This window comes from Lactuca sativa, chromosome 1 (assembly GCF_002870075.4).
Source record: "Lactuca sativa cultivar Salinas chromosome 1, Lsat_Salinas_v11, whole genome shotgun sequence".
Lineage (NCBI taxonomy): Eukaryota > Viridiplantae > Streptophyta > Magnoliopsida > Asterales > Asteraceae > Lactuca > Lactuca sativa.
In genome coordinates this window covers 19,276,141-19,299,983 of record NC_056623.2, presented here as the reverse complement: position 1 = coordinate 19,299,983, position 23,843 = coordinate 19,276,141, and the positions used below count along the sequence as shown (strand labels likewise).

At 30.0% G+C, this 23,843-nt stretch overlaps 1 protein-coding gene across 1 annotated transcript; it reads right to left on the bottom strand.

Annotated features, from left to right (window-relative positions):
• Nucleotides 1-10,676: 10,676 nt before the first annotated feature.
• On the bottom strand, nucleotides 10,677-13,230 carry LOC111915726 (uncharacterized). The gene is made up of 4 exons (XM_023911366.3): nucleotides 12,814-13,230; nucleotides 12,600-12,721; nucleotides 11,558-11,710; nucleotides 10,677-11,117 (listed from the first exon to the last, which is right to left on the bottom strand). Exons 1-4 carry the CDS (start codon nucleotides 13,057-13,059, stop codon nucleotides 11,024-11,026), a joined length of 615 nt encoding a protein of 204 aa, XP_023767134.1. The 5' UTR covers nucleotides 13,060-13,230; the 3' UTR covers nucleotides 10,677-11,023.
• Between the last annotated feature and the right edge of the window lie 10,613 nt (nucleotides 13,231-23,843).

The following is a 23,843-nucleotide window of genomic DNA, read 5'->3' as shown; positions in this document are numbered from 1 at the left end:
CCGGAGTATCAACAAAATACTAGGTCATATGATGTTTAAAACGTGTTTATGGATTTGTGAACATGTAAACCTTGTGTTATTAACATTACCCAATTCCTGCTAATAATCGTGTGTTTTATTGAATTACTACATTACCGTAGTCTATTGATCGCAATAAAAGTGTTTACTCGATAATGGATTTCAAAATCGTATGCGTAGTATTATAATATTCGATAATACATTAGGGATGTTATGAAAATCACATTTCGCCCTTTTGACCTAATATACGCACCAATGTCGACCTACTAGTTGTGGTTATCTATTAGTATAGGGATGCCTTAGGGATTGTTTATAGTCATGTAGGATAAACTGATGACTATTGGTCTAGACTCTTTTACCTGTTCCTTTTTTGGTTGTGGCTCTAGAGTAGGATCACCTGTCTGGGTGGCTATCTCACCTCTGAGTATATATGATTATGCATTTCTGGTATGTCAATATTTAGTATGCTTATATTTAGTATGTTGTTGTGTTGTAGTGATCTGTTAGATTTGCATCTTGGTATCGAGTATGTTACTGTTCTGTAGTCGTCTGTTAGATTTGTATCCTGGTATATAGAATGTTTTTATTTGGTAGTGATTTGTAGAACTGCATGTCTACTTGTACTTGTTGGTTATCATCTAGTGGAGTGCCCTAGGGACTGTATGTAGTAATGTAGGATAGCCTGAGAACTCTTGATCTAGGCTTTATTGCATGTTCCTTGTTTGGTTGTGGCTCTAAAGTAAGGTCATATGTTCGAGTGGCTATCTTACGTCTAAGTACTTATGGTTACACATTTCATAGAGGTTAGCTAGTAGCGAGATTGCGTGTTGTGAGAGGACTAGTAGGCAGTAGTGAGTTGTATGATTGTTGTTTGTCTGTATTATGTGCCTACTTGATCCTTATTTGATTATATGTCGACATATTTTAGTAGTGGGTTGAGGCGGTCCTGCTATGTGTTGTAGGCCAAGATACCCGACGCGGGCCGGCTGTAAGATGTAGGCACGGAGGCTATAGAAAAGCGAAGATGTAGGCACGGAGGCTATAGAAAAGCAATTAGGTTGAGGTGGTAGACCAATAAACACAAGGTATTCCATCCCGATGGCTGAGTGGACCCAATGCATGCTTGTATGTTTATCATATGGGGTATTTTGGGGGAAACTCACTAAGCTTTATGCTTACCAGGTTATTTATTGTTTCAGGTATCATCAGTGGCTTTGGGAAGGCGAAGGCGAGACTATACACACTCATCAGCAGCATTGAGGATTCTGTGTTTTCTATGATACTCTGATTTTTAATAAATGTAATTTGGATTAAACAGTTTTCTTAATAATAAATTTATAAATTGTGAAGTTTTACCTTAGTAAAAATAAAAAATTTTGGTTGTGTAAAAAATGAGACGTTACAGATAATAACTGATTTTCCTAAAAATACAAAGCCTATAGGTTGTCGTCGGATTTACAAAGTTAAATATAAGGCCAATGGTGAAATAGAGAGGTATAAAGCTTGTCTTGTAGCTAAAGGTTATAGTCAAAGGGTTGGCATTGACTATGAAGAGACTTTTGCTCCTGTAGCCAAAATTGTTATTATTTGTGTGGTTATTACCTTAGCTATTAACTATGGTTGGAATTTATATCAGTTTGACATTAACAATGCCTTTTTATATGGTTCTCTTGAAGAGGATGTCTATATGGTTTTACCTCCTGGATATAATAATAGAAATGACAACAAAGTTTGTAAGTTGTCAAATTCAATGTATGGTTTAAAGCAGACTCTATGTAAGTGGAATGAAAATTTGAGTAATTCTTTAGTTAGCGTTGGTTTTAAACAAGGTTATAATGATTACTCTATGTTTGTTAAAGTTTCTAGAAAGATGGTTATAATATTTTCAGTATATGTTGATGATATCATTGTTACTGGAAATTGTGAGTCTGAAATAACCAAAGTAAAAGATTTTTTGAAATCTCAGTTTCTTATAAAATATTTGGGAAAATTAAAATATTTTTAGGTATTGAAGTTGTGGATGTTCCAAATGGTGTTTGTTTCCCTAAAAGGAAATATTGTTTGGAGCTACATCATGATTTTGGTAGCTAGGTTGCAAGCCTGTTAAGACTCCTCTTAAGTCAAATATTGTATTTGATAATAACAATGATGTTTTATTGGAAAATATAACTGATTTTCAAAAACTTGTTGGAAAACTTATTTACCTACTATTACTAGACCATATATTGCATATTTTGTTCAAGTCTTAAGCCAGTATATGCACAAACCCACTAAAGCTCATTTAGAAGTTGCAATGAGGTTATTAAGGTATCTTAAACTCAGCCCTAGTATAGGTGTTAGTTATCTAAAGTCTCGGTCTGATTCTCTTTTGTTAAAAGGCTATTCAGATGCCGATTGGGCTAAGAGACTTTTCTCTAGAAAGTTTATTAGTGGTTATACGGTTTATTTTTATGGTTCTCCTATTTCTTGGAGAAGCAAGAAGCAATCTATTATATCTCGTTCGTCCACAAGGTCTGAATATCGGGCTTTAGGTTCATTATCTTGTAAATTAATTTGGGTTTTGAAAATTTTTATTTGATATTGGTTCTAAGAGTCTTGTTCCAGTAAATATGTTTTGTGACAATGATTCGGCCATTAAATTGGCTATGAATCCTGTTTTTCATGATAAAACCAAACATTTCGAAATTGATGTTCATTTCATAAGAGAAAAAATTATAAAATGAGTTGTTAAATTGATTAATATTAGTTCTTCTAATTAGGTTGTAGGCATATTCACTAAGTCTCTGGTGTCTACACAACATGAGATTCTTAGTGACAAACTGTGTTTGTTTGATCATTTTTCTTCTAAATAGTTGTTTTCAAAATGGTTAGTTTGAGAGGATGTTAAAATAAATAATATTTCCATAATAAACAAACTAACATTTTGTTATCTTTTAATGTTTTGATATATTTTGTAGTATATGTGGTTAAAAGGTTTTGGAGGTTTATTTACATCTTTACATGAACTGCTTATACAAACAAGTAAATGAACATCATTACAACCATACTCCCAAATACAATCCATCTACTACTAATTATTTTAAACGTAATTCCTTGTAAATCCCTTTTTTATTTTTGAGGATTAATAATAGTATTGTAAGTGTGCACAACCATTTCTTTAAGGGAACTGATTCGTACACAACACTTTTTCTCCGTACACAACAATTTGTTCTTTAAAGTGTTGTATTGTACAACTATATAATGCATAAATTGTTGTGTATGACAAAAAATTGTTGTGTACGAATCACTTCCCTTTCTTTAAACACATTGTCAACCTTGGTTTTGTTTAAATTAATCTTGTTTTGTATAACTTCTAGCTTCAAATACAACATTTGGAAGTTCGAAATCAATCCAATGAAAGAACTTGCATTTCTTCTTTGGATCTTGCATAGTTTGTAATAAATTAACAAATTCCATGAAAAAAAAAAATAAGAAGACGACATTACCATTCAATTAGGGCATCACTAAAACTTCAACTTGGTTATCTTCTCTGTAACTAACCATCTAAAGTGTTTATTTTCTCCCACAATCATACCAATGTGGATAGTTGCATTGAAATCAAGTTTTATTGTTGTTGCTTATTGGGGTCGATGAGGATGACATTGTACTTCAGGAGCTTTTCTAAAGAGAAAATAGAACTTCAATTAAAAATATATTTAAAAATATTGGTGTTGTTGTTCAGAAGCTAAAATTGATTGATTGGGAAATGGAAAGCTTATAGTAAGGACTAAAATTGAACAAAAAGAACAATAAAAAGTAATGATAACAACAGACATGCAAATAAAAAGCTATGTCGATGATACGCGGACTAAAAAAAAGTAAGTACTAAAATGAGACAGTGAAATAGTTGTCCAGACGATTTCAAAAATTACTCTTTCATTTACAATTGACGCACATGGATCGAATTATAACAAACTCACTTTCTTTTTTAGGCCATGTTTTTTATAAAAAAAAAAACGAATATATCGTTGTTTATGTTTTTTGTCCTCTTTCTATAAAGATCTATATTGGTATACAAAAAATGAACTTTTTTTTTTCAAAAAAAAAAACCCACTTTATATTTTAAAAAGTCAAGGTCTATTTTTTTATCGAAAAAAAAAATTAAAAATATATCAAAATTCATATTTTTTTGATACTCTTTAAACATAGATTCATATTGATGTTTAAGAAACAAAAAAAAATTCAGTTCAGATTCACAGTGTGAATAATAGTAAATCAAATTTACATTATGAGTTCTGAAAACTAAATTATATACCGTTCAAATTCACAATGTAAATACATCCATTTTGTTGATTTTAAAAAACTAATTTATGAGTAATCAAAACGTTAAAATATTATTAAATTACATCGAAATATATTTCGATTCATAGGTTAATTTCACTTAATTTGTGAATGATTAAAGAGTTAAATATTAAGTCAGATTCACATTGTGAATGTGAAATTCACAATGTGAATTTAAATTGATCGAGTTTTTTTAATTGATGTTGATGTCTATTAATAGATGACAAAAAATTAAGATTTTTAGAATAATTAGTTTTTTTGAATAAAAATAAACTTAAATATTGAGAAAAAAAAACAACAACACAAAGTGGGGGTTTTCTTTTTTAAAGTTTGTTTTTTATATATCAATATTGATGTGAATGATCAAAGAATTAAAATAGTAGATCAGATTCATATTGTAAATGTTAAATTCACAGTGTGAATTTAAATTGATCGAATTTTTTAATTGATGTTGATGTTTATTAATAGATGACAAAAAATTGAAAAAATGTGACTTTTTTGGTAATTAGGTGAGTTTTATGGTATAATCCGGTGTATATGCGTCCAATTTACGAGTGTACATCCATTCCATTGGTTGTTGATTAATATGATTTTCGACGCTTATGATTAGTTCATTAGTTCCTTGTTAATAATGGTGTGTGTGTGTGTGTGTGTGTATATATATATATATATATATATATATATATATATATATATATATATATATATATAATGTTTTTTATTATATCTTGCTATTTCTTCGGACTATATATATATTGGATAACTAGATGTAAGATCTATGTATTACATGAGTTAATTAAAAAAAAAATTAAATATAATCATCTAAATATTTAAGAACTTTTTATTTATAAGAAAATAAGAAAAATAATGACTTATTAAAATTGATTTTTTTTATCTTTTAAATTTAAATAAATAAACAAAATAAACTAATGAACTTTAGTTTAGGAATTTTGAAAAAAAAAAAGTAAGTCTATTAATGAAATTGGTATTAATTTATTACTATATTTATTGTAATTATTTCACTAAAGTATTATGTGAAATTTATTAAAATGGAAAAACTCATAAAATGACGTGTGGAAATGAAATTAATTCAAAATAACCACAAAATGACATTTGTCAAATTGAATGAAAATGTGACATTTAAAAAGAAAAAAAAATGCTCTTTTTTTATTAGAGTAGATTTGATCACCTATTTTAATTTTATACTATTAATAACTTTCTTACTCAAATATGTAAAAGATATTTTAAAAAAGGATATTGATTTTTCCACGTAAAGTTTTTACTCATCCACAGAAAAAATTGTGAATAGACATTTATACCCTTAATTTAATTACTAGTAATTATCGAAGAACTAGATACCAAGAACTTAATCCATCCCTGCTGAACTTCCAACTTTCGTCACTTAATTTACTTTTCTTCTTGCGTCCCTCTCATTGCAGATGTACCCAGTGGCTTGTTTCTCAGCTTGCTAAAGGAAGAAGTTCACATCTTCGACTGTCTTGATTCCTTGTGTTTTCTCTGTATTTTATAGGGTTTTACCCTGGTGTTTTGCCTTGTATTCTTTGAGCATTCATGCTCAAGATGATTATCCATCCAATAGAGATTAAAATTGGTGTAACAACAATAACTTACACAGTAAAAGACTAAAAGTTATAAGTTGTTTGGAATAAAATTAGGTAAATGTTGATGGTTAATTTCCCTTTGGAAAATCTGAATCGGGGCTATTGGAAAAGTTTAGTCATCGTGATTGATTAGATATCAAGGTTTGTCGATATATCCTGATGATCACGAACATAAATTTAACAAACCAAAGAGAAAAATTTATATTAAAATGTCTGATTACTCAGATATATTAGAAAAGAATATATATAAAAGAGAGCAGAGTGATTATAAGGCATGGAAGAAAGTAAAAGTGAAAGAAGATGGCATGCATTGGTGGCTGGGTAATTAAAGGTGAGATCTTTGCGTTGAATTCAAGCGGTTATTGTTAAATTTAGCACACCTAATCAAATGGAAGGGTATAAATGTCCATACACACTTTTTTCCAGTGTATGAATAAAAAATCACGACCCTTTAAAAAACCGAGTCCATGAACATCAGATATTCATCAAGGAATGATATAAGATCAAAATCAAGTCTTCTATAAGTTTTGAATCAAATCCGATAGCCAAGGACCAATGACTTTACAATAGACCGTTTCCAATTGTTTTTCAAGATTCTAGATAAATTCTAACATGTATCAGTGTCATTCATTATTTTAAAGTTATCTAAATTACTCATATTATAATATAAAATAATTCCTCATACTTTACAATAATTTTGTTTTACAATAATTTATAGAAATCTTTACTTATTGGTCATGTTTGGAAATGGCTCAAAATAAGGAAGTAACAATACATCAAACTTTCGGACATACACCACACGTTTTAAACAAAACCTCATCATCACTATTTGTTGTTCATGTTTATTGATCAAAAAGCCTAGACTTTCTCCACTTCATGTGGACAAAATTTCTTACTCTTGTCTTTTAAATACTCTCATTGGAAATGTTAGAGTTGACCAGTGACGACGACTATTAAAATATCAAATGTTTAAAAGGGTTGACGATGTCGTTCCAAGAAACCAAAAAAAAAAAAAGGGTTGACCAACCTGCTATAGACCATTTCACAGTCAACATTTGGTTGTGACTTGTGACAATATACATCTATTTCTACGTTTGAAAAAGAAAAAAAGTTAGTTATTTCTTAAAGCCTTTCCTCATAATTTCTTCATAAAAATTCTTACAATAATCACTTAGTTAAAATATAAAAATTAGTTGTGAGACCCATTTATTACATGGGTTAATTTTTTTTTAAAAAAAAGTTAGATATAAAAGTTTAAATATTTGAGAACTTTAAATTTATAAGAAAATAAGAAAAATAACGGACTATTAAAATTGAAATGTTTTTTTTAAATATATTTTAAATTTAAACAAATAATTTAAATAAATAAACAAAATTAGAAGGTAAGTCTATTAATAAAATTGATATCTATTTATTACTACATTTATTGTAATTATTATATTAAAATATTATGTGGAATTTAATAAAATAAAAAAGCTCATAAAATGACATATGGAAAAAAAAAATTAATTCAAAATAACAAAAATAATAACATTTGACAAATTAAGTGAAAATATGACATGTGGCAAAAAAAAAAACATTCATTTATTAGACATGATAATCTAATCATCTTACATGTTAAATATGGATTTAACATGGAGAATAAGTCATTTTATTGCATGTACGCCATTTTAATGTTAGATAATGAGAATAAATTTTTTTTATGTTATGTATGTCACTCATTTGATTGTTAAATATGGAGAATATATATCTCAACTATGTATATATGTAAAATCCAACAAGATAATTTTAAAACATCTTTCTAAACATAAAACATAAAAACATTCTATTTAATTGATTCTTAAGCTGTGCTCATCCTTTTACTTATTATAATTTACAACCAACCGACTTTATTAAGCCGAAACTAACAAAAAGGTAGCCCACCGAAAAAAACATGAGAAAATGACTAATCTAATAAAAACATCAACTATTTTTCATCAAAAATTTGACAATACCTAAAAGTAGCCAACTAAACTATAGCCTAGACTAAAGGCGTGTTTGGCAAAAGTAGTTGTTAGTTGGAAGCGGATAGCGGTTAGCTGGTAGCGGATAGCTGGTAGCATGTAGCGAGTAGCTGGTAGTGGGAAGTTGTAGCTTTTATTTGTTATATGAATGTTTTGCAAAAATAGCTAGAAGTTTTTGAAATATATAATATTACATAAAAGGACAATTTATTAAAAACAAATAAATATATAAATATATTTTTAAGGGTAATTATGGAAATTGATTTCAAAAGCTCATGAGCGTTTTGTTAAACGCTACATGAAGTAGCTTTTAAAATCAGAGCGTTTTGTTAAAATTAAAAGTTAAACTCTCGTACTGTCAAACGAAGCATTTTGTTTAAATTAGAGCGTTTTATCAAAAACCAAAAGCTAGAAGCTCCCAAACGCTTCCAAAAGCTCTGTGTCAAACACACCCTAAAATGTCTACGGTTTCGTCACTTTTGACCTCCTGTTACAATAAATAAATAAATAAATAATAAAAATTGTACAAAATCGTAAGTAAAGTTACTAAGATACAATATACTTTCAACAAAGCTACTAGTATTGTTTCGGGTTTAGATGAAAGTCATGCTCCTTATGAATAAAACTGTAGGTGAGCCTTACAAACCTATTGTTTCCCTCCATCACCTACTATTTCATTCTCTTTTGGTGTTGGTTGTTGTTTGGTTGAAATTTACTATTATTTCAGATTGATTTGACTATTATATCATAGATATTTTTATTAGTATATATAAAAAAAGTGTATTCTTTTCGAGTATAAAATTTGGTGTTGTTTTTTTTTTTTCTCTCAAATATCATACTATGAGTTCCAAAACCGTTATCTAAAGAAGGCATTTTTTCGGAGTCGACTTGTAGGGCGTTTTAATAACTTCAAACACCCAAAAATGACTTAAATGAGATTTTCTAACTTCATATATTCTAGGTAATGGGTATCCAAACTGTAGATGAGTTCCAAAATTGTAGCCCATTAGCCCTAAATAGGGGTGTAAGTGAGCTAAGCTACTCGGAATTAACTCGTTAGAAGCTTGACTCGTGATCGAATTAAACGAATACGAGCCGAGCTCGAGCCTAAATATGATGCTCATTTTGTAAACGATTATATATATATATATATATATATATATATATATATATATATATATATATATATATATATATATATATATATATATATATATATATATATATATATATATATATATATATGTATGCTCATTTAGGCTCGTTTAGGCTCACGAGCCCACTAAATTGTTCACGAGCCGAGCTCGAGTTTCATTTTAAGGCTCGAATCGAGCTTCCTCAAAATTAAACGAGCCGAGCTCGAGCTTGGTCAGGCTCGGGCCCAGCTCGGCTCGTTTACACCCCTAGCCCTAATCCATAGGTTACCTCTGAAACTCTCCAAATTATAGGTTTTTAGTCGAAATCATATGTTCCTTAATTGTCTACTGTTTGGTAGATAATTTTTGGTTATTAAGGAAAAATCATTAGATAAGATGGATAGATTTATAGTTTTCTCAGAAACATTACAAAAGACTATTTAAAAAGAAAGTTCATTATATACCTACATCGAAAAGTTATCCGTAGATAGTTTTATCTTTATTTTTAATACTTATAGTGATGATATGTGGTCCTATAGGCAATTGTGCAAATTTTAGTTCGGTGTCTATGACAAGGATATCTCCTCCTTATAAGTAGAAACTGGGATTTCAATATTATTTTTGTTTTATTTTAACTTTCGCAAAGCATATGAATTTTCAACCAAAAAAAACATGTTCATAAATATATAAACTACAATATCATACACTGTAACAAACTCTAATCCACTAAATAGTAAACACCTTATCTCAAAATTTTACCATAGGTGTAACATTTTTCATTTTTCACTCAAATACAATTGCTATTATTTTAATATAACAATAGTAAAATATCAGAGATAATACTCAGCTGTACTTTGACATATACATCAAAACACAAAATAACAACCAAAAACATATTCAACACAAAAACTATCAATTAAAATCACAACTTGTACTTTGTTTCATGTAATATGGTTGTTTAATTATGATGTCAAACCAGAAGCTACAAAGTGATGAGATCAAACAGTTACACACATAATAAGTCGAATTGCATGACAAAGAACAGTCCAAAAAGTGCCTAATAACATCATATCTTGTACCAATTTTATGTTAATATTCAGAGGAGTATTTCCATCATGATTTATAATACACTATAACTTCATCTAGAGTTTGGTGGTGTTGGTAGAAGTTTAGGAAATAGAATCATAGTGTTGAATTCTTTTAATTATAACATGATATTAACAAGTCGTTTTCCATGATTAATTCTCATTATCTACTATTCTACTTACTCTTAGTACTCAATATTTCACGTGTAACATAATATGTACGATGCAACTATGATGCAAGTAGTAACTTACAGATTGAACATGCAAACATTCCAAAACTTGAAGAAGTCTAACACCAACACATTAAGCGCTAAATTCCAGAAAAATAGAGTTACCCTCGACCTAGAATGTCAATAATATTACTTTTATTTATTTTTTAATATTGATTTTAATCTCGTTGTTTGGTTTATTCTTGCAACATGTGCTTCCTTTGGTGCAAGAGAAATGTCTGTGTTAGCTTGTGTCTGAATATGCTGGTATACAGACCAAATGTCAATGAAACAAAAATTTGTCTTTTTTTTTTTTTTTTTGTCAGACCCAAAAAGCAAAAAGGTAGGATATGACTTGCTCTCAATTTCTCGCATGTCTTATAAGATGTGAATGACATCCTTATATCCTATCACTAAAAAATAATCCTAAAAATCTTGTTCAGTCACATCCCAACAATCTTGTCTAACTTTGAGAGAAGAAAACTTGTAATTGAGAAGAAGAGTAAAATTTCAACTTTTTGTGTGGTGTTATGTGGACTTTTTTAAAAGCAAATGGGCCGAATTTTGCACAATGGTTTTGAGTCTAAACGATGCACACCCCTAACTAAAGTATTAATCCGGCTTTTTTATTCATTGCTTTCTTCTTCTCCTTGATCTCCATATAATGGCTGATGGATCTGGACATACTTGATACGGAATTTTTGGTGGAGGAATTTCCGGTACACTGCAACAAATCAACAAAGGGTGGTTTTGTCATTTATCCAAAAATTAAACATAACCAGTTAAAATATTTTTCTTCTAAATTTTCACTCCAAAAACTAAAAGAAACAATAAAATGAAAGAAAAAACAAAATTGTGAAACTATCTTACTATCAAATTGCTATAAAATAAACTGTACATTCATCATTTATGTGATTTTGAAATTTGAACAACCTATCCTATTTTTCTGTACTATTTTTCCTACCATACCTATCTTATTTTTAAAAAGAGACAAATATGTACAAACTGGTCCATTTATGTGATTTTCATATACATAAATGAACCATGAACCAATGCATATGTCATATTTTGTGATATAATAAAAATAAATTAGAATATGTATATCCTAAAAATTATATATTACAACAATATATAAGAAGTTATCAAGTAAGTAAGAAATAATACCTTAATGAGGAAATTTCAATCTGAGAAAAGTCCATGCTGGTTGAACTATCTGACAAAGTGGGCCCACTTGATGTTAATGGTGAAGTAGGTTGTTTGACGGCAAGAACTTTGCAATTAAAATTGTTACCAATGTTCTTGTGGGCCATTGCTAACCTATTCCATAAATCATAACAAAATTATCATAATTTTGTTTAAATATTGTACTGGTTTTCTGTTATGAACAAATTTAATTCGACATTACTACAAATTAACAAAATGGGAGGCAAAGTAATTTATTGTTGCATTAATGTGCAACAATTTATTTGCATTTCATCCTTATCGCGTTTCATTAATTTGAGAATATTCCATTTAAATGCAAATTAAATTACAACAGAATAATTTACTTAAAATATACAACAAATGAAACAGGGAGACAAAACCATAACTTTTGGTGTACCAAAGGGGTAAAGTTGTAATTTACTTTGATTTCTATTATTAAAAAAAATAATTGCACAAAAACAGGACATGTTGTGTAGTGACCAATAGTGTTCAATGTCCACCACCACTCTCCACCCATAACCGGTTGTTATTGTTTTCTTTGTGCGAAACAGGCATTTACAAGATCAATAAGCATAGAAATCTGAACGATTGCTATCAGACGCTAAATGAATGATAAAAATAGTGGGAAATGTTTGAACAATCTGCCATTCATCCTAGAATGTATATTTTAATCATCCATGTGTCATATTTATGACATGATTTGGACATGAATCAATCATCTTCTTTAACTTTTTACAGATTTTGTTCATATTATATGAAAAGAAATCCCAATTTGGAATTACCTGTCAATTTTTTTAAACTAATTTAATGCGTTCAAAATTTAGAAAAGAAAACTCCATGGTCGGTGTTGAAGCAGAGATGAATTGCGTTGACCAAACAACGTGTTCGGACGATGAGAAAATTGAAAATTGAGTTTTCGTATGAAGAAATGATTGTTGAAGAAGTGATAATAGACGAATGATTAATGGATCATAAGAATAGAATAAGTGAAAAGGAAATTTACCTGTAGAGAAAGCTCTGATCATGGAGGCCGGCAACGAGAGTTGAAGCCCCAATCTGCCGGACCAAATCCGTGATCCTACTGCCTTCTTCATCGCCTTCCGTCACAACGATCTCTATCTTCGTCTGTTAGCGATTCCAATTGCGTAATTACAATTTAAGCAATTAAGCAAAAGACGAACAAAGTAATCGATTTAAATCAGGAGTTATGTGCTTACGTTTGGGAAACTATGAATGCAGATGTCCTTGAATGAAAGAGCCAACTGAAAGCCTTTCAATCGGAGCAACCTGAGCTTCTTTCTGTTACGCGATTTACTGCCGGCGGCGGTGGTCGCCGGAAATACATGAAGAAGAGTTACTAAATCGCCATATCGGAGAACATTATGAAGAGCCCATACCATAGCTGTTCTTGCTACTTCCACTTCTTCTACCACCACAACGATCCTCCTCACCTCCATTTCCATCACCCCTCTCGATTGTCTTCCCAGAATTATTTACAGAAAAACTCCCCCAAAATCCTTTTAATCTGCTGCCACTATGTTCAAAGTCGACGAAATTAATTGGAGTATTCCCGTCTGCTTGTTGGCCGGGGCATCGGCTTGGTCTTGTGGGTGCCGATTGTCTAACTTACTATGTGGACCAAAATATATCCGGGTATTCTTTATAATATTATTTAGATTAAAATACATAAATGGCCCCTATGGTTTACCTTAGTGTGCAGGTATAGTCTAAATTTTGGAGATTGATGTAGAGCATCCTTATGGTTTCAAAATCAAGCATATTTGGCTCGTACCCGATTACCGCCACCTGGAATCCATTAGAAATCCATCACGTGCCTTGGGATTCGTCTTTGCACATATCCTTCTAACATATATATTTAGAGTAAATTACTGAAATCGTCTCTATGGTTTGATCAAAATTACACGTTTGGTCTCTAACCTTTTCTTGCACTCGGATCGTCCCTATGGTTCGATTTTGTTGCGTTTTTCGTCCCTACGGTTTGGTCAAAATTATAAGCTTGGTCCCTAACTTTATGTATGTAAGGGACGAAAAACGCAAGAAAATCAAACCACAAGGACGATCCGAGTGCAAAAATAATGTTAGGGACCAAACGTGTAATTTTTACCAAACCATAGGGACGATTTCAGTAATTTACTCTATATTTAAATTAAAACATTAAAAAGTCTTCTTCATCGATTACTCACGTTGTCTTATCCATCTGTCACTTCTCTATACAAATTAACCACACTCGATCAACCCCTCAGTAAATGGTGATTTGCCGATGTGGAGCCCGACAATCATGGTCACATTGTGGACGAACCTCAAACCAGAGAGACGATTAACCATCTGGTACTTCATCGGTTACTCACATTGTCTTATCCATCTGTCACTTCTCTATACAAATTAACCACACTCGATTAACCCCTCAGTAAATGGTGATTTGCCAATGTGGAGCCCAACAATCATGGTTACATTGTGGATGAACCTCAAACCAGAGAGATGATTATGAAGTTGTCAAAGGTTTGGATCGTGATCAAGAACAATCTTAAAGCTCTAACTGTCGACTTCAAAACGATACAAATTCATGTTATATGGTAGCTAGGTTTTCTTCTTTATTTTTCTATTAAATAGTTTTAGGGTTTATGTAGTGGTCTTTTGGGGTTCTATTGGGTTTTAGTGTTTATTGATGGGTTTTCTAGGTTACAATAAAAAGATTTGCACAGCGGATTTTACTCATAAGCTCTTATGGGCACATGAAACCTAGAACTCTATGGCATTTTTAGTTTTTCACTATTATATCAACCTGCTTTATGAAACAACATTAACCTACTAAAATTGAAAATAGAAGGAGAATACATACATTTTTGTATACTCAAAAAATACTAACTCTTGAATCTCAAATGCTCCATGGAAAGCTAACATCCAATAGTATGGATGTCTCTAACGGTTCACACCCAAAATCCTAGAACACTTGAAATCAACTTAGATAGAGGATACAAGATGAAAATCAGATAACATCTTCCTTAAAGGCATATGAACAAAACTTGCATGTCAAGGGGTCCTATTTATAGTTGGTTAATATCTAAGATAAGCCTTGATTTGAATAATAAAATAATCAGATTTTATCGTATTCAAATCTTTACCATATCAGTAACCAGGAGGCTTCTAGACCCTTCCATAACACTCCAAAACCGTCCACATGATGGACCATTCTAGTTTTGTTCATTGTATTCAACTATTAAACAATTACAATTCACCCCAACACCTTTAATTAATTTCAGTTAATCCCAAACTAATTCCAGATTAATTCTAATCAATAATCAAACAATTACAATCCATACATTGGTACTAACAAACAAAGGTAATGTATTCATGAAATCATCCGTACAACCAAAAAACTAGCAATTGGTTGACTTTCACCTTTATATAATCTAGAATAACCTAAACCCAAAAGATAATAATTACGCACTAGTTATAAACAAAATTACTATCAGATTAATATAATCCATCCCCATAAGCTTAAAAAGCAGCTCAACCTCCTAAACTTGATGTAGAGCCCTTTACTTGATCATTTGACCCAACTTGACCCTTAAGGGTCATAAAATTGTGAACCTTGTTGTGCATTTACTAAATGTCGTAGTAATGTATTTTCCTTTTAAAACTTTGACCTTTGGCTTAATGGTTGACTCCCTTAAGTCACAACTTCATCCTCTTTCTATTATTGGTCTACCAAACTATAATATTTAGTCATTACTATTTACAAATGACCACCATTTGACATCATCAAACTTGAATGTATTGATACCCGTTTGTGATGCTTTAGAAAATCCATGGGATGAATAAGTGAAAATTATACAATCACAACAACTAATTACTAGATTAGATGACTAGATGATTGGCTACGGGTTCAATCAAATATAGGAAAATGAATCGCAATTATGGTGATGGAGATGAAGGCAACGAGGAGGTGATCACATGTAGAGGTTTGAGTAAACGCAAGAAATATAACAGTAACTGAGACTTCTTCGAAGTTACCACAATAACATTTATGTCTTTAAGGAAACGATCGGCCAATATATTTCCTTGTGGCTCTCATGAAATTTAGGGTTCCCACATGATTCAGATCCTATACATATGTATGCATGTATGTATGTATGTATGTGTGTATGTATGTGTGTATGTATGCATGTATGTATGTATGTATGTATGTATGTATGTATGTATGTATGTATGTATGTATGCATGTATGTATGTATGTATATAACCATCACCTGATGGCTCAACTAGATAAGGCTTGATAAACATCGGTAGGTGACCCAAGTTCAGACCCAGAGGGGGGCTTCAATCAGGGTTGCCCATAAGAAAGGGTATGGTACGCAATTTACAGTAATTTGCTTTATGTGAAGTCTTACAAAAAATGTATAGATTGTCTTTTAGGTAAAATTTCATTTTCAAGTTATCTATTTATCTTTTAATTTTTAGAAAAAATTGCAAAAATGGTCCTTGTGGTATGTATTTTTTCAGGGTTTTGGTCTAAACCCTAACTTTTTTGGATTGGTGGTCCATTTGAGCTAGTTTCCTTAGGTATTTGGTTCCTCTGAAAATTGAAAAGACTAAAATGCCTTTTTATTTTTGTTTTTATATATTTTTAATACTTATTTTTATATTTTATTAATTAAAAAGCAAAAGAGGACCTATCCTCCTCCCTCCCCCTATCTCTCATTTTCCTTTTCTCAAACCTACCTTATCTTGCTAGTCGACGACTTCTTTACTCATACCTCTGTTAGTTACTCAGTTATTGAACTTTTGGCTATTGATTTTGTTATTTCTTCATGATTCTTGACTTGTGGTTCTTTATTTCTTCTCTAGTGCTTACTTCTTGACTTTGTTGCTGAAATTGTTAGATCGAGGTTGGGGTAACTGTCAAATTCCCTTACCTTGTTGACATTTGGGATGAGTTCTTGCATAGCCTTCATCCTCTCTGGAATAAGAACAAGATTTTGAATAAAACATAATATGAAGTTTACAAGAAAAATAAAAAAACATGGGTCAGAATCATCTAGCTGTCATTCTCTGACGTGGCTGCGATGGTGCTCTACCACCCGGTGTTGGCATGTTGCAGTTTCGGTCTATACTTGGTTCATCACCACCACTGCTGCCATTCCCGAAGATCAAAGTTATGTACATGCATATCGAGTGATTGTCGGTGAACCCTACTCAATGAACAAGGGGAAAATATCAAATTAGTAATGCAATTATCTATAAATTACCAAAAATTTCACTAGTAACGAATTCAAGAGATTAATCTTATGATTGCAGTGTTATCTGGGGGTTCGCATGATGAAGAAGATTTTCAATTAATTCAGAGTAAGACTAGAAGGGGTAGTTTGTGAATGGTTTACGGGTTCAAAATTAAAGCAGAAGATGATGAGGGCAATTCATCAGATCCGAAAAAACAAGTTGTTCTTGTCTTTGAAATCAGGAAAAAACGAGTGTTATTGAGATCTGGAAAATCGACAAGATCCAAGACTAAATCCATAATGAAAAACTCAACAAGAGATCGTTTTTTAGATTGGATTTGTGGTTGATGGTTTCATGTTCTTTGCTCAAGCACACATTTTTTTTTTGTATAATTCAACCCATATCAGATTCATGTTCTTGTGTTTATTCATCCTCAGAGAGAGAGAGAGAGAGAGAGAGAGAGAGAGAGAGAGAGAGAGAGAGAGAGAGAGAGAGAGAGAGAGAGTTGTTTTTTATTATTATTTAAATAAATAAAAAAAATATTAGATTTAAAAATCTGAAAGAAAAATAGAAAATAAATATATAAGGTATTAAAGTCATTTTAGTTTACCGAAATATCAAATTCACAACGAAACTAGTTTAAAAAGACCACGAAATCAAAAAAATCGAGGTTTGAACCAAAACTTATGAAAAATGTATAGCACAATGACCATTTTTATAGTTTTGTCTAAATTTTAATATGATGTATAGTAAGAATAAAAAAATGTAAACTTACGAACGAATTTGATTTTTTGTTATTTTTAATAGTAATTATCATTGACTAAGATAAATATGAACTCGAAAGTTATCATAGAAAGAAAAGAGTTTTTATTTTCTCTAGAAATCATAATAATCTTAAATAATAAAATTATTAAATTTTGATCCAACCAAATCAAATAGAATGTTGATATAGTATTTGATATCTTTTCTGTTACATATATACTAGTTGTGAAACCCGTATATTATACGGGTTAATTAAAACATAATGTTAAACAGGAACGATTAAATGAAGAGTTTATTTAAATTTGAAATATGAAATAAGTGAAAAATATGAAAAAAAAACATGCAAAAAATAAATTAACTAAAATTATGTGTTTAATTGTTAGACCCATGTAATAAATGATTTATTATAATAAAATGTTAAATACAAATGTTTAAAATGTAAATTTATTTAAAATTTGAAATTTGAAATTGAAATTTAAAATTTGAAATTAATAGTTATTATAGTAGGTTTAATTTATGGAAACTAAATTAATGATATAGTGGAAATAAATAATGAGGAAAATAAATATATTTCAAAATTATGACAAGATGACACGTGTCCAAATAAATAAGAGAATGACAAATGGCAATAGCATTTTCATTTATTATGGTAGATACTAAAAAATCAAATAAATTAATAACAATAAAAGAAAAAAACATAAAATGTAGAAGGAAGTTTGGTGCAGTGGTTTTGAGGGAGTCACGAAAACGGTTTTAAAATAGGGATAAGTGACGAGTGACGAGGGAATAAGGGTCAGAGTTGCAAGCGTGGTTCTTTGCGTATTTCTTGGATCTTCATGCACTGTCTTCTCGCTTTTTGCCTTTTTTTTTATTTCTTCTTCTACCACTTTATTCTTTTAGTTTTATAATATTCGCACACTTTCTTTTTTCTAAACTAATTTATTTTTTGTTTTTTATGATTTTTTTTATTCTAACATGGTTTAACTTTCTTACACACCAATCATTTTTATAGTTTATACAAGTGAAACTGAAAGTTAAAATTAAAGGACATCAATAAAAAAACAATCGGTGAGGAATTAAAATAAATGTTTCTTACGAACGGATGAGAAAAGAGTCTGACTACACAAATAGAAAATCACGACCCTGATAATTCTAGTTAGTAACAAAAATCACAAGTATAGTAGGTCCTAAATATAATAAAGAATGACAATTTTATAGGATTTAAGAAGGTTCCTTATAAAAATGCTAATTATTTGTCGCATGGATACTGGACAAGAATCCTATGCTTTTTCATTACAATATATATCGAAAAGGAAAAGAATAAGATAACAATAAAAGATAAATATTTAGGGGTCGGCTAAATAAGATAACATTTCATTTAGCTAAATAAACAACTAATCATTTCTTTTAATAATTAAATGATTTTTAATATCTTTTAAATAATGATTACATAATAATTATTTATTACTTTTGATTTTTTTTCAAGATATTATTTGTTTACATTTAATTTATAATGATTAACATTACTTTTATATTTACTTTTTACTAAAAACATCCTACTAATCAAGTAACGATAATTTATAAATATTAATAAACACCTATATATTTTTTAATAATGAAAAATGACAAATACAAACATGATGTGTATACCAACAATATTAATAAATGGAAAACAGAAGTATGAATGGGTTTTTCTTCCTAATTTTGAGTTATTCACGATTTTCTTTTTAATTTCATATATATTGATACATCACTCCCTACCTTATGCTAATGAGGGTGTTAAGGCTAGACGAAGTGGAGCGATAAAAGGGTGAGGGAAACTTCCCTCACTCTTGAACACCACTCATTGGGTGCGGGAAAGAGGTGGGGGAGGGGTACCACACACACTCTCTCTCTTTTCATGCTATTGTACAGTTTTGTTTTGTTTTTTTTTTCTTTTTTATTATTGTTTTTTAATATTTATAAAATTATATACCTACTATAAAATTATAAAAAAATATATCAAAATTCATGGTTTTAATTCCCTACAAAATGAGTATAATATATGTATGAAATTTATTTAAAAAATAAATAAAGTGAGAGAAGGGCTTCCCACCCATTCCTTGGTTTTTAGGTGAGGGAAAGAAAAGTGGGGGAAAGAAGGGTATGGTCCACAAAAAGTGGGGGAAGCTTCCCCCCTACACCCTCCGGTCTAAGAAAGAGATGTCATGGGTGTAACGAGTGGAGAGAGGAGAAAGAAAGCATGAAAGTGTGTTGTGATTGGTTGATTTGTATTTCTTTTTATATTTTTTTTTTCTCTACAATTAAACCTATTAAATTGTCACACTTCCACTCCCTATATTTTTTGTGCTAGACATGCTAAGCCTGTATGTCAAGAAAAAAACTTAAAAATCCTACGTGGCAACATGCTAAAAGTGTTACCACTTTCTTTAGCCTAAGACCTGAGGGTGTGTGCGGGAAAGATCCCTCACTTTTTGTGTGTCATGCCAGTCTTTCCCTTACTTAATTTTCTTTTCTCACCAAAACACAAGGCGAATATGAGAAAAATCTTTCATTTTTGATATTTTTTTTTATAAATTTTTAATAGGTATATAATTTTGATAAATATTAAAAAAACTGAAAAAAAAAAAAAAATAACGACCAATCACACGAGGAGAGAGAGTGAAGAATAGACTCACTCACTATTATCCCTTACCCCTTTTCCCTCACCACCCACGGTCTTCCACGTTATGGAAACCTTCCCTCACTCTTTTCTTGTGGCCTAATACAAGCTATGGTTCCTTCCATAGTGCATATTATTTCCTTTTTAGCCAATAAAACCTATAAACTTTTTGGTGTAATACAATAAACTAAATAATTTTTATTTTGAAAAAAAAAAAAACTATAATAATTTTGCAAAACTTTATTATTTTTACCATATAAATAAGATAAGTGAAAAGAAAATAATAATAATAATAATAATAATAATAATAATAATAGTAATATGATTTTAAAATATTTAGATTACATGATTTAAAAAAATTATCATCTAATTAATCTATAAAAGACAACCGTTTTTTTTTTTTAATTATGTTGTGAAGTATTTTTTTTCAATATTTTGATAATTATACTTCATAGTATAATGTATTAAAGTATTTTTTCTAATATTTTAATATTTATACTTAATCGCATGGTGTTGTACCGTGGAATGTTAAACATTTGACTAACAAACATACATTTATTTTGACGCCCAAAAGTAAAACATGAACTATTTGGTCAAACTATTTGGAATGATATATCGTCAATTTGTTAGAATAATACAAACTTTCTCAATTAAGGGGGTGTTTTGGCAAAAAAAAAATTATTGCTTATTAATTTATAACTTATTAGCTTATAAGCTAATAAGTGTGAGATAACTTATGAAAAAATAATTTATTAGAGGTTTCCCAATTGAATAAGTTATTTTTCATACAAACACCTTTTTAACTTATAGTGGTGTGGAACATTAATTACTAATAAGCTAATAAGTTGTTTTAATAAGCTTAGCCAAACACCCTCTAAATTTATATCCGGCCATTTCTGATCAAAACAATTTTGCTTTTCTAGCTCCCTAGATAAATCATTTTCCAAATATAACCTATAGTTTAGATCCTCAAACCAAATTATAATGTGGTTTTTCAGGAAACAATACACATTAATCTTTAAAATCAGACCCATCATATAACAATATCATTGCGCAAAAACCACTCTCTCTACATGTGTTTGAATCCAGGATCAAGATCCCACAATCATTAAGGGAAAACCACTCCATCTTCACATGTCTGGAGAGTATTATATATGCATTAATTTTATTCTATTTTTCAAAAATGCATAAATCAAATAACAATAGTCAAAACTTAATCAACCTATGAAAATCCAAAGAAAACACCAAGTTTAATAAAAGAAAAAAGAAAATTTTCCGTCAGTGTAAGGCGTAAGCACGAGGGTGGAGGCAAGAAAAGAGGATGCAACATGATGGATTATGGGATAACAGAATCAATAAACATCAAGAAGTGATTAACCTGCACAACCATATCAATAGTAAGAAGGCTTCCAAATCCATAAAGTATCATCTCCGGAGATCACATCAAGAATGCATGCATTCATCTAGTTTTCAACTGTCATAAATAACGAACAAATAAGAATACAAAACCAAAGCATTAATTACGAAGTAATGGTAAAAAAAACTAATCAATTTTCAAAATGAAATACAAGGAAACCATGTAGAATTCACTTGTGTTTTGCGTTTGATGGGAATTTGGATTTATTTATTTATTTATTATTTTTTTTGAGGAGTTCTTGGTGATTACAAGTTTACAACCATATATCTCTTTCAGTCTTTTGTTTGGCAAAGAGCACAAATTTTAAATATGGCTGCCACATCGTGTTTCTTAGCATGGCAATTATAGCATTGTTCTTTCAAGTTATTGCTACCCAATTATAACATTGTACTTTCAAAGTAGAAAGTTTTAATAGAAAAAAATTAAAATAAAAGGTTTTGATATAAATAAAGAAAAGTAGGATACAATAAAATAAAAGTAAATAAAAATATGTTGTTATTTATTGCATTTAGCTGACATTGAAAAAAAAAAGAGGGGGGGGGGGGGGGGGGGGGGGGTTTAGATAAAGAAAGATATTTCAGTTAGATCTAAAGGGTGTTTGGAAAAACTTTTAAAATGATTTTTTGGACTTTTGGCTTTTTCAAAAAACTAAAAGTTTGAAAAGTTGGTTGTCAATTATAAAAGTCTTTTTAAAATGACTTTTTGATAAGAAGTAAAAGTTATGGTTTTAAAAGTCATAATTTGTGGCTTTTGATGACTTTTGTCTTTTTAGCCATTGTTCTTTCAAAAGCTAATCTAAACACATTTTAAAACCTACTTTAGAAAAACCTATAAATCAAAAAGTTATTTTCTTGAAAAGAACTTTTTAAGTTAAAAAGCAATCCCAAACACCCCACTAAATTCTATTGGATTTGTGCCTTGACTTATGGAGGTGGTACTACCAGGTTCGTTCAACTATTTCCATCCATATTATGAATTTTACTACTTAAACCTCTTTGGCGCCTATGGATAAACATGAATTTTGTTTACATAAAATGTAATTCTATATGCATAAATGCTTACTAACACTAAAAAAATGATTATCCAGAAGATCATAAGGACATCCAAACATGCTCGTCTACATACCATTTTGTTATAAAAACCTGGTAATCCGTAATTATAGTGACGGTGGGGAAAAACACAAGTAAAGCTTCAAACTTATATAATGAAGAAAACATGGCTTCATCAATATTATTTCAGCTTAGAAGATGGTCAATTCGGTTCCATTTGTATGAAAACTGAACCAAAAATGTAAATTGAAAAAAAAAATTGAAGTTGATAAAATGCCTTCATTTCAACTTCTTGCATTAATTCCATCGATTCTACAAAAAAACTACAGTTTCCTCCGACAAAAGAAACCCTATGGACATAAACATAATGGTCATTTTTTAAAATTTAAATGTTGACAAAGTTTAAAAAAAAAAGTATGAAAGCAGTAAAATAACATAATACTACAGGACAACCTATTAATTTTAGTGGAATTTTGAATCCCATACATTTTTTTTTTATGATTAATAAACTTAAAACAAAGGGAAAATTTGAGTTAATGATACTTACAACATAGTTTTCGAGTCCAACAATTAAGGTTGAAGAGTGTACCTTTTCATTACATTTCACTTTTTGCTTGCCATCTTATTGCTGTCACCATATCGCCACCTTATTTTCTCTTCACTTTGTCACTAATAGGCAATGTTGTAAAAATTCCGACTAGGACCCGATTAATGTTCGATTAATCCTTAGGCATTACTCGACCGATTAGATGATGTCTAGCGATTAATCTTTGCATACACAATGATTGAAGCAGTAGGACCCAATAAAATTTTAACGCTTTGAAGAAGTTTTATCTCAATAGAAACTATTTAAGGAATGATTAATATTGTATTAATTATATTAACCTATTTTATTATGATATTAGTGATATTTATGAACTTTTATATGATATTAGTCATATTTAATTTTTAAAAATTAAATAAATTAGCAATTAATGGTCCTCGATTAATCATTTAGCCGATTAGTCTCTTAACCTCAGTCCACCGACTAGCTAAAGTGAACGATTTTTCCAACATTTCTAATAGGAAATGATCATCTTTCACTCCATTCATATCTTTTAATATTCAAATATATAT

Coding starts and splice junctions, on each gene's coding strand:
- LOC111915726 (XM_023911366.3), bottom strand. CDS start 13,059: ATGGAAATGGAGGTGAGGAGGATCGTTGTGGTGGTAGAAGAAGTGGAA. Junction 12,722..12,813: donor GCATTCATAGTTTCCCAAAC/GTAAGCACATAA, acceptor AATCGCTAACAG/ACGAAGATAGAGATCGTTGT. Junction 11,118..11,557: donor ATTGAAATTTCCTCATTAAG/GTATTATTTCTT, acceptor GATTTGTTGCAG/TGTACCGGAAATTCCTCCAC.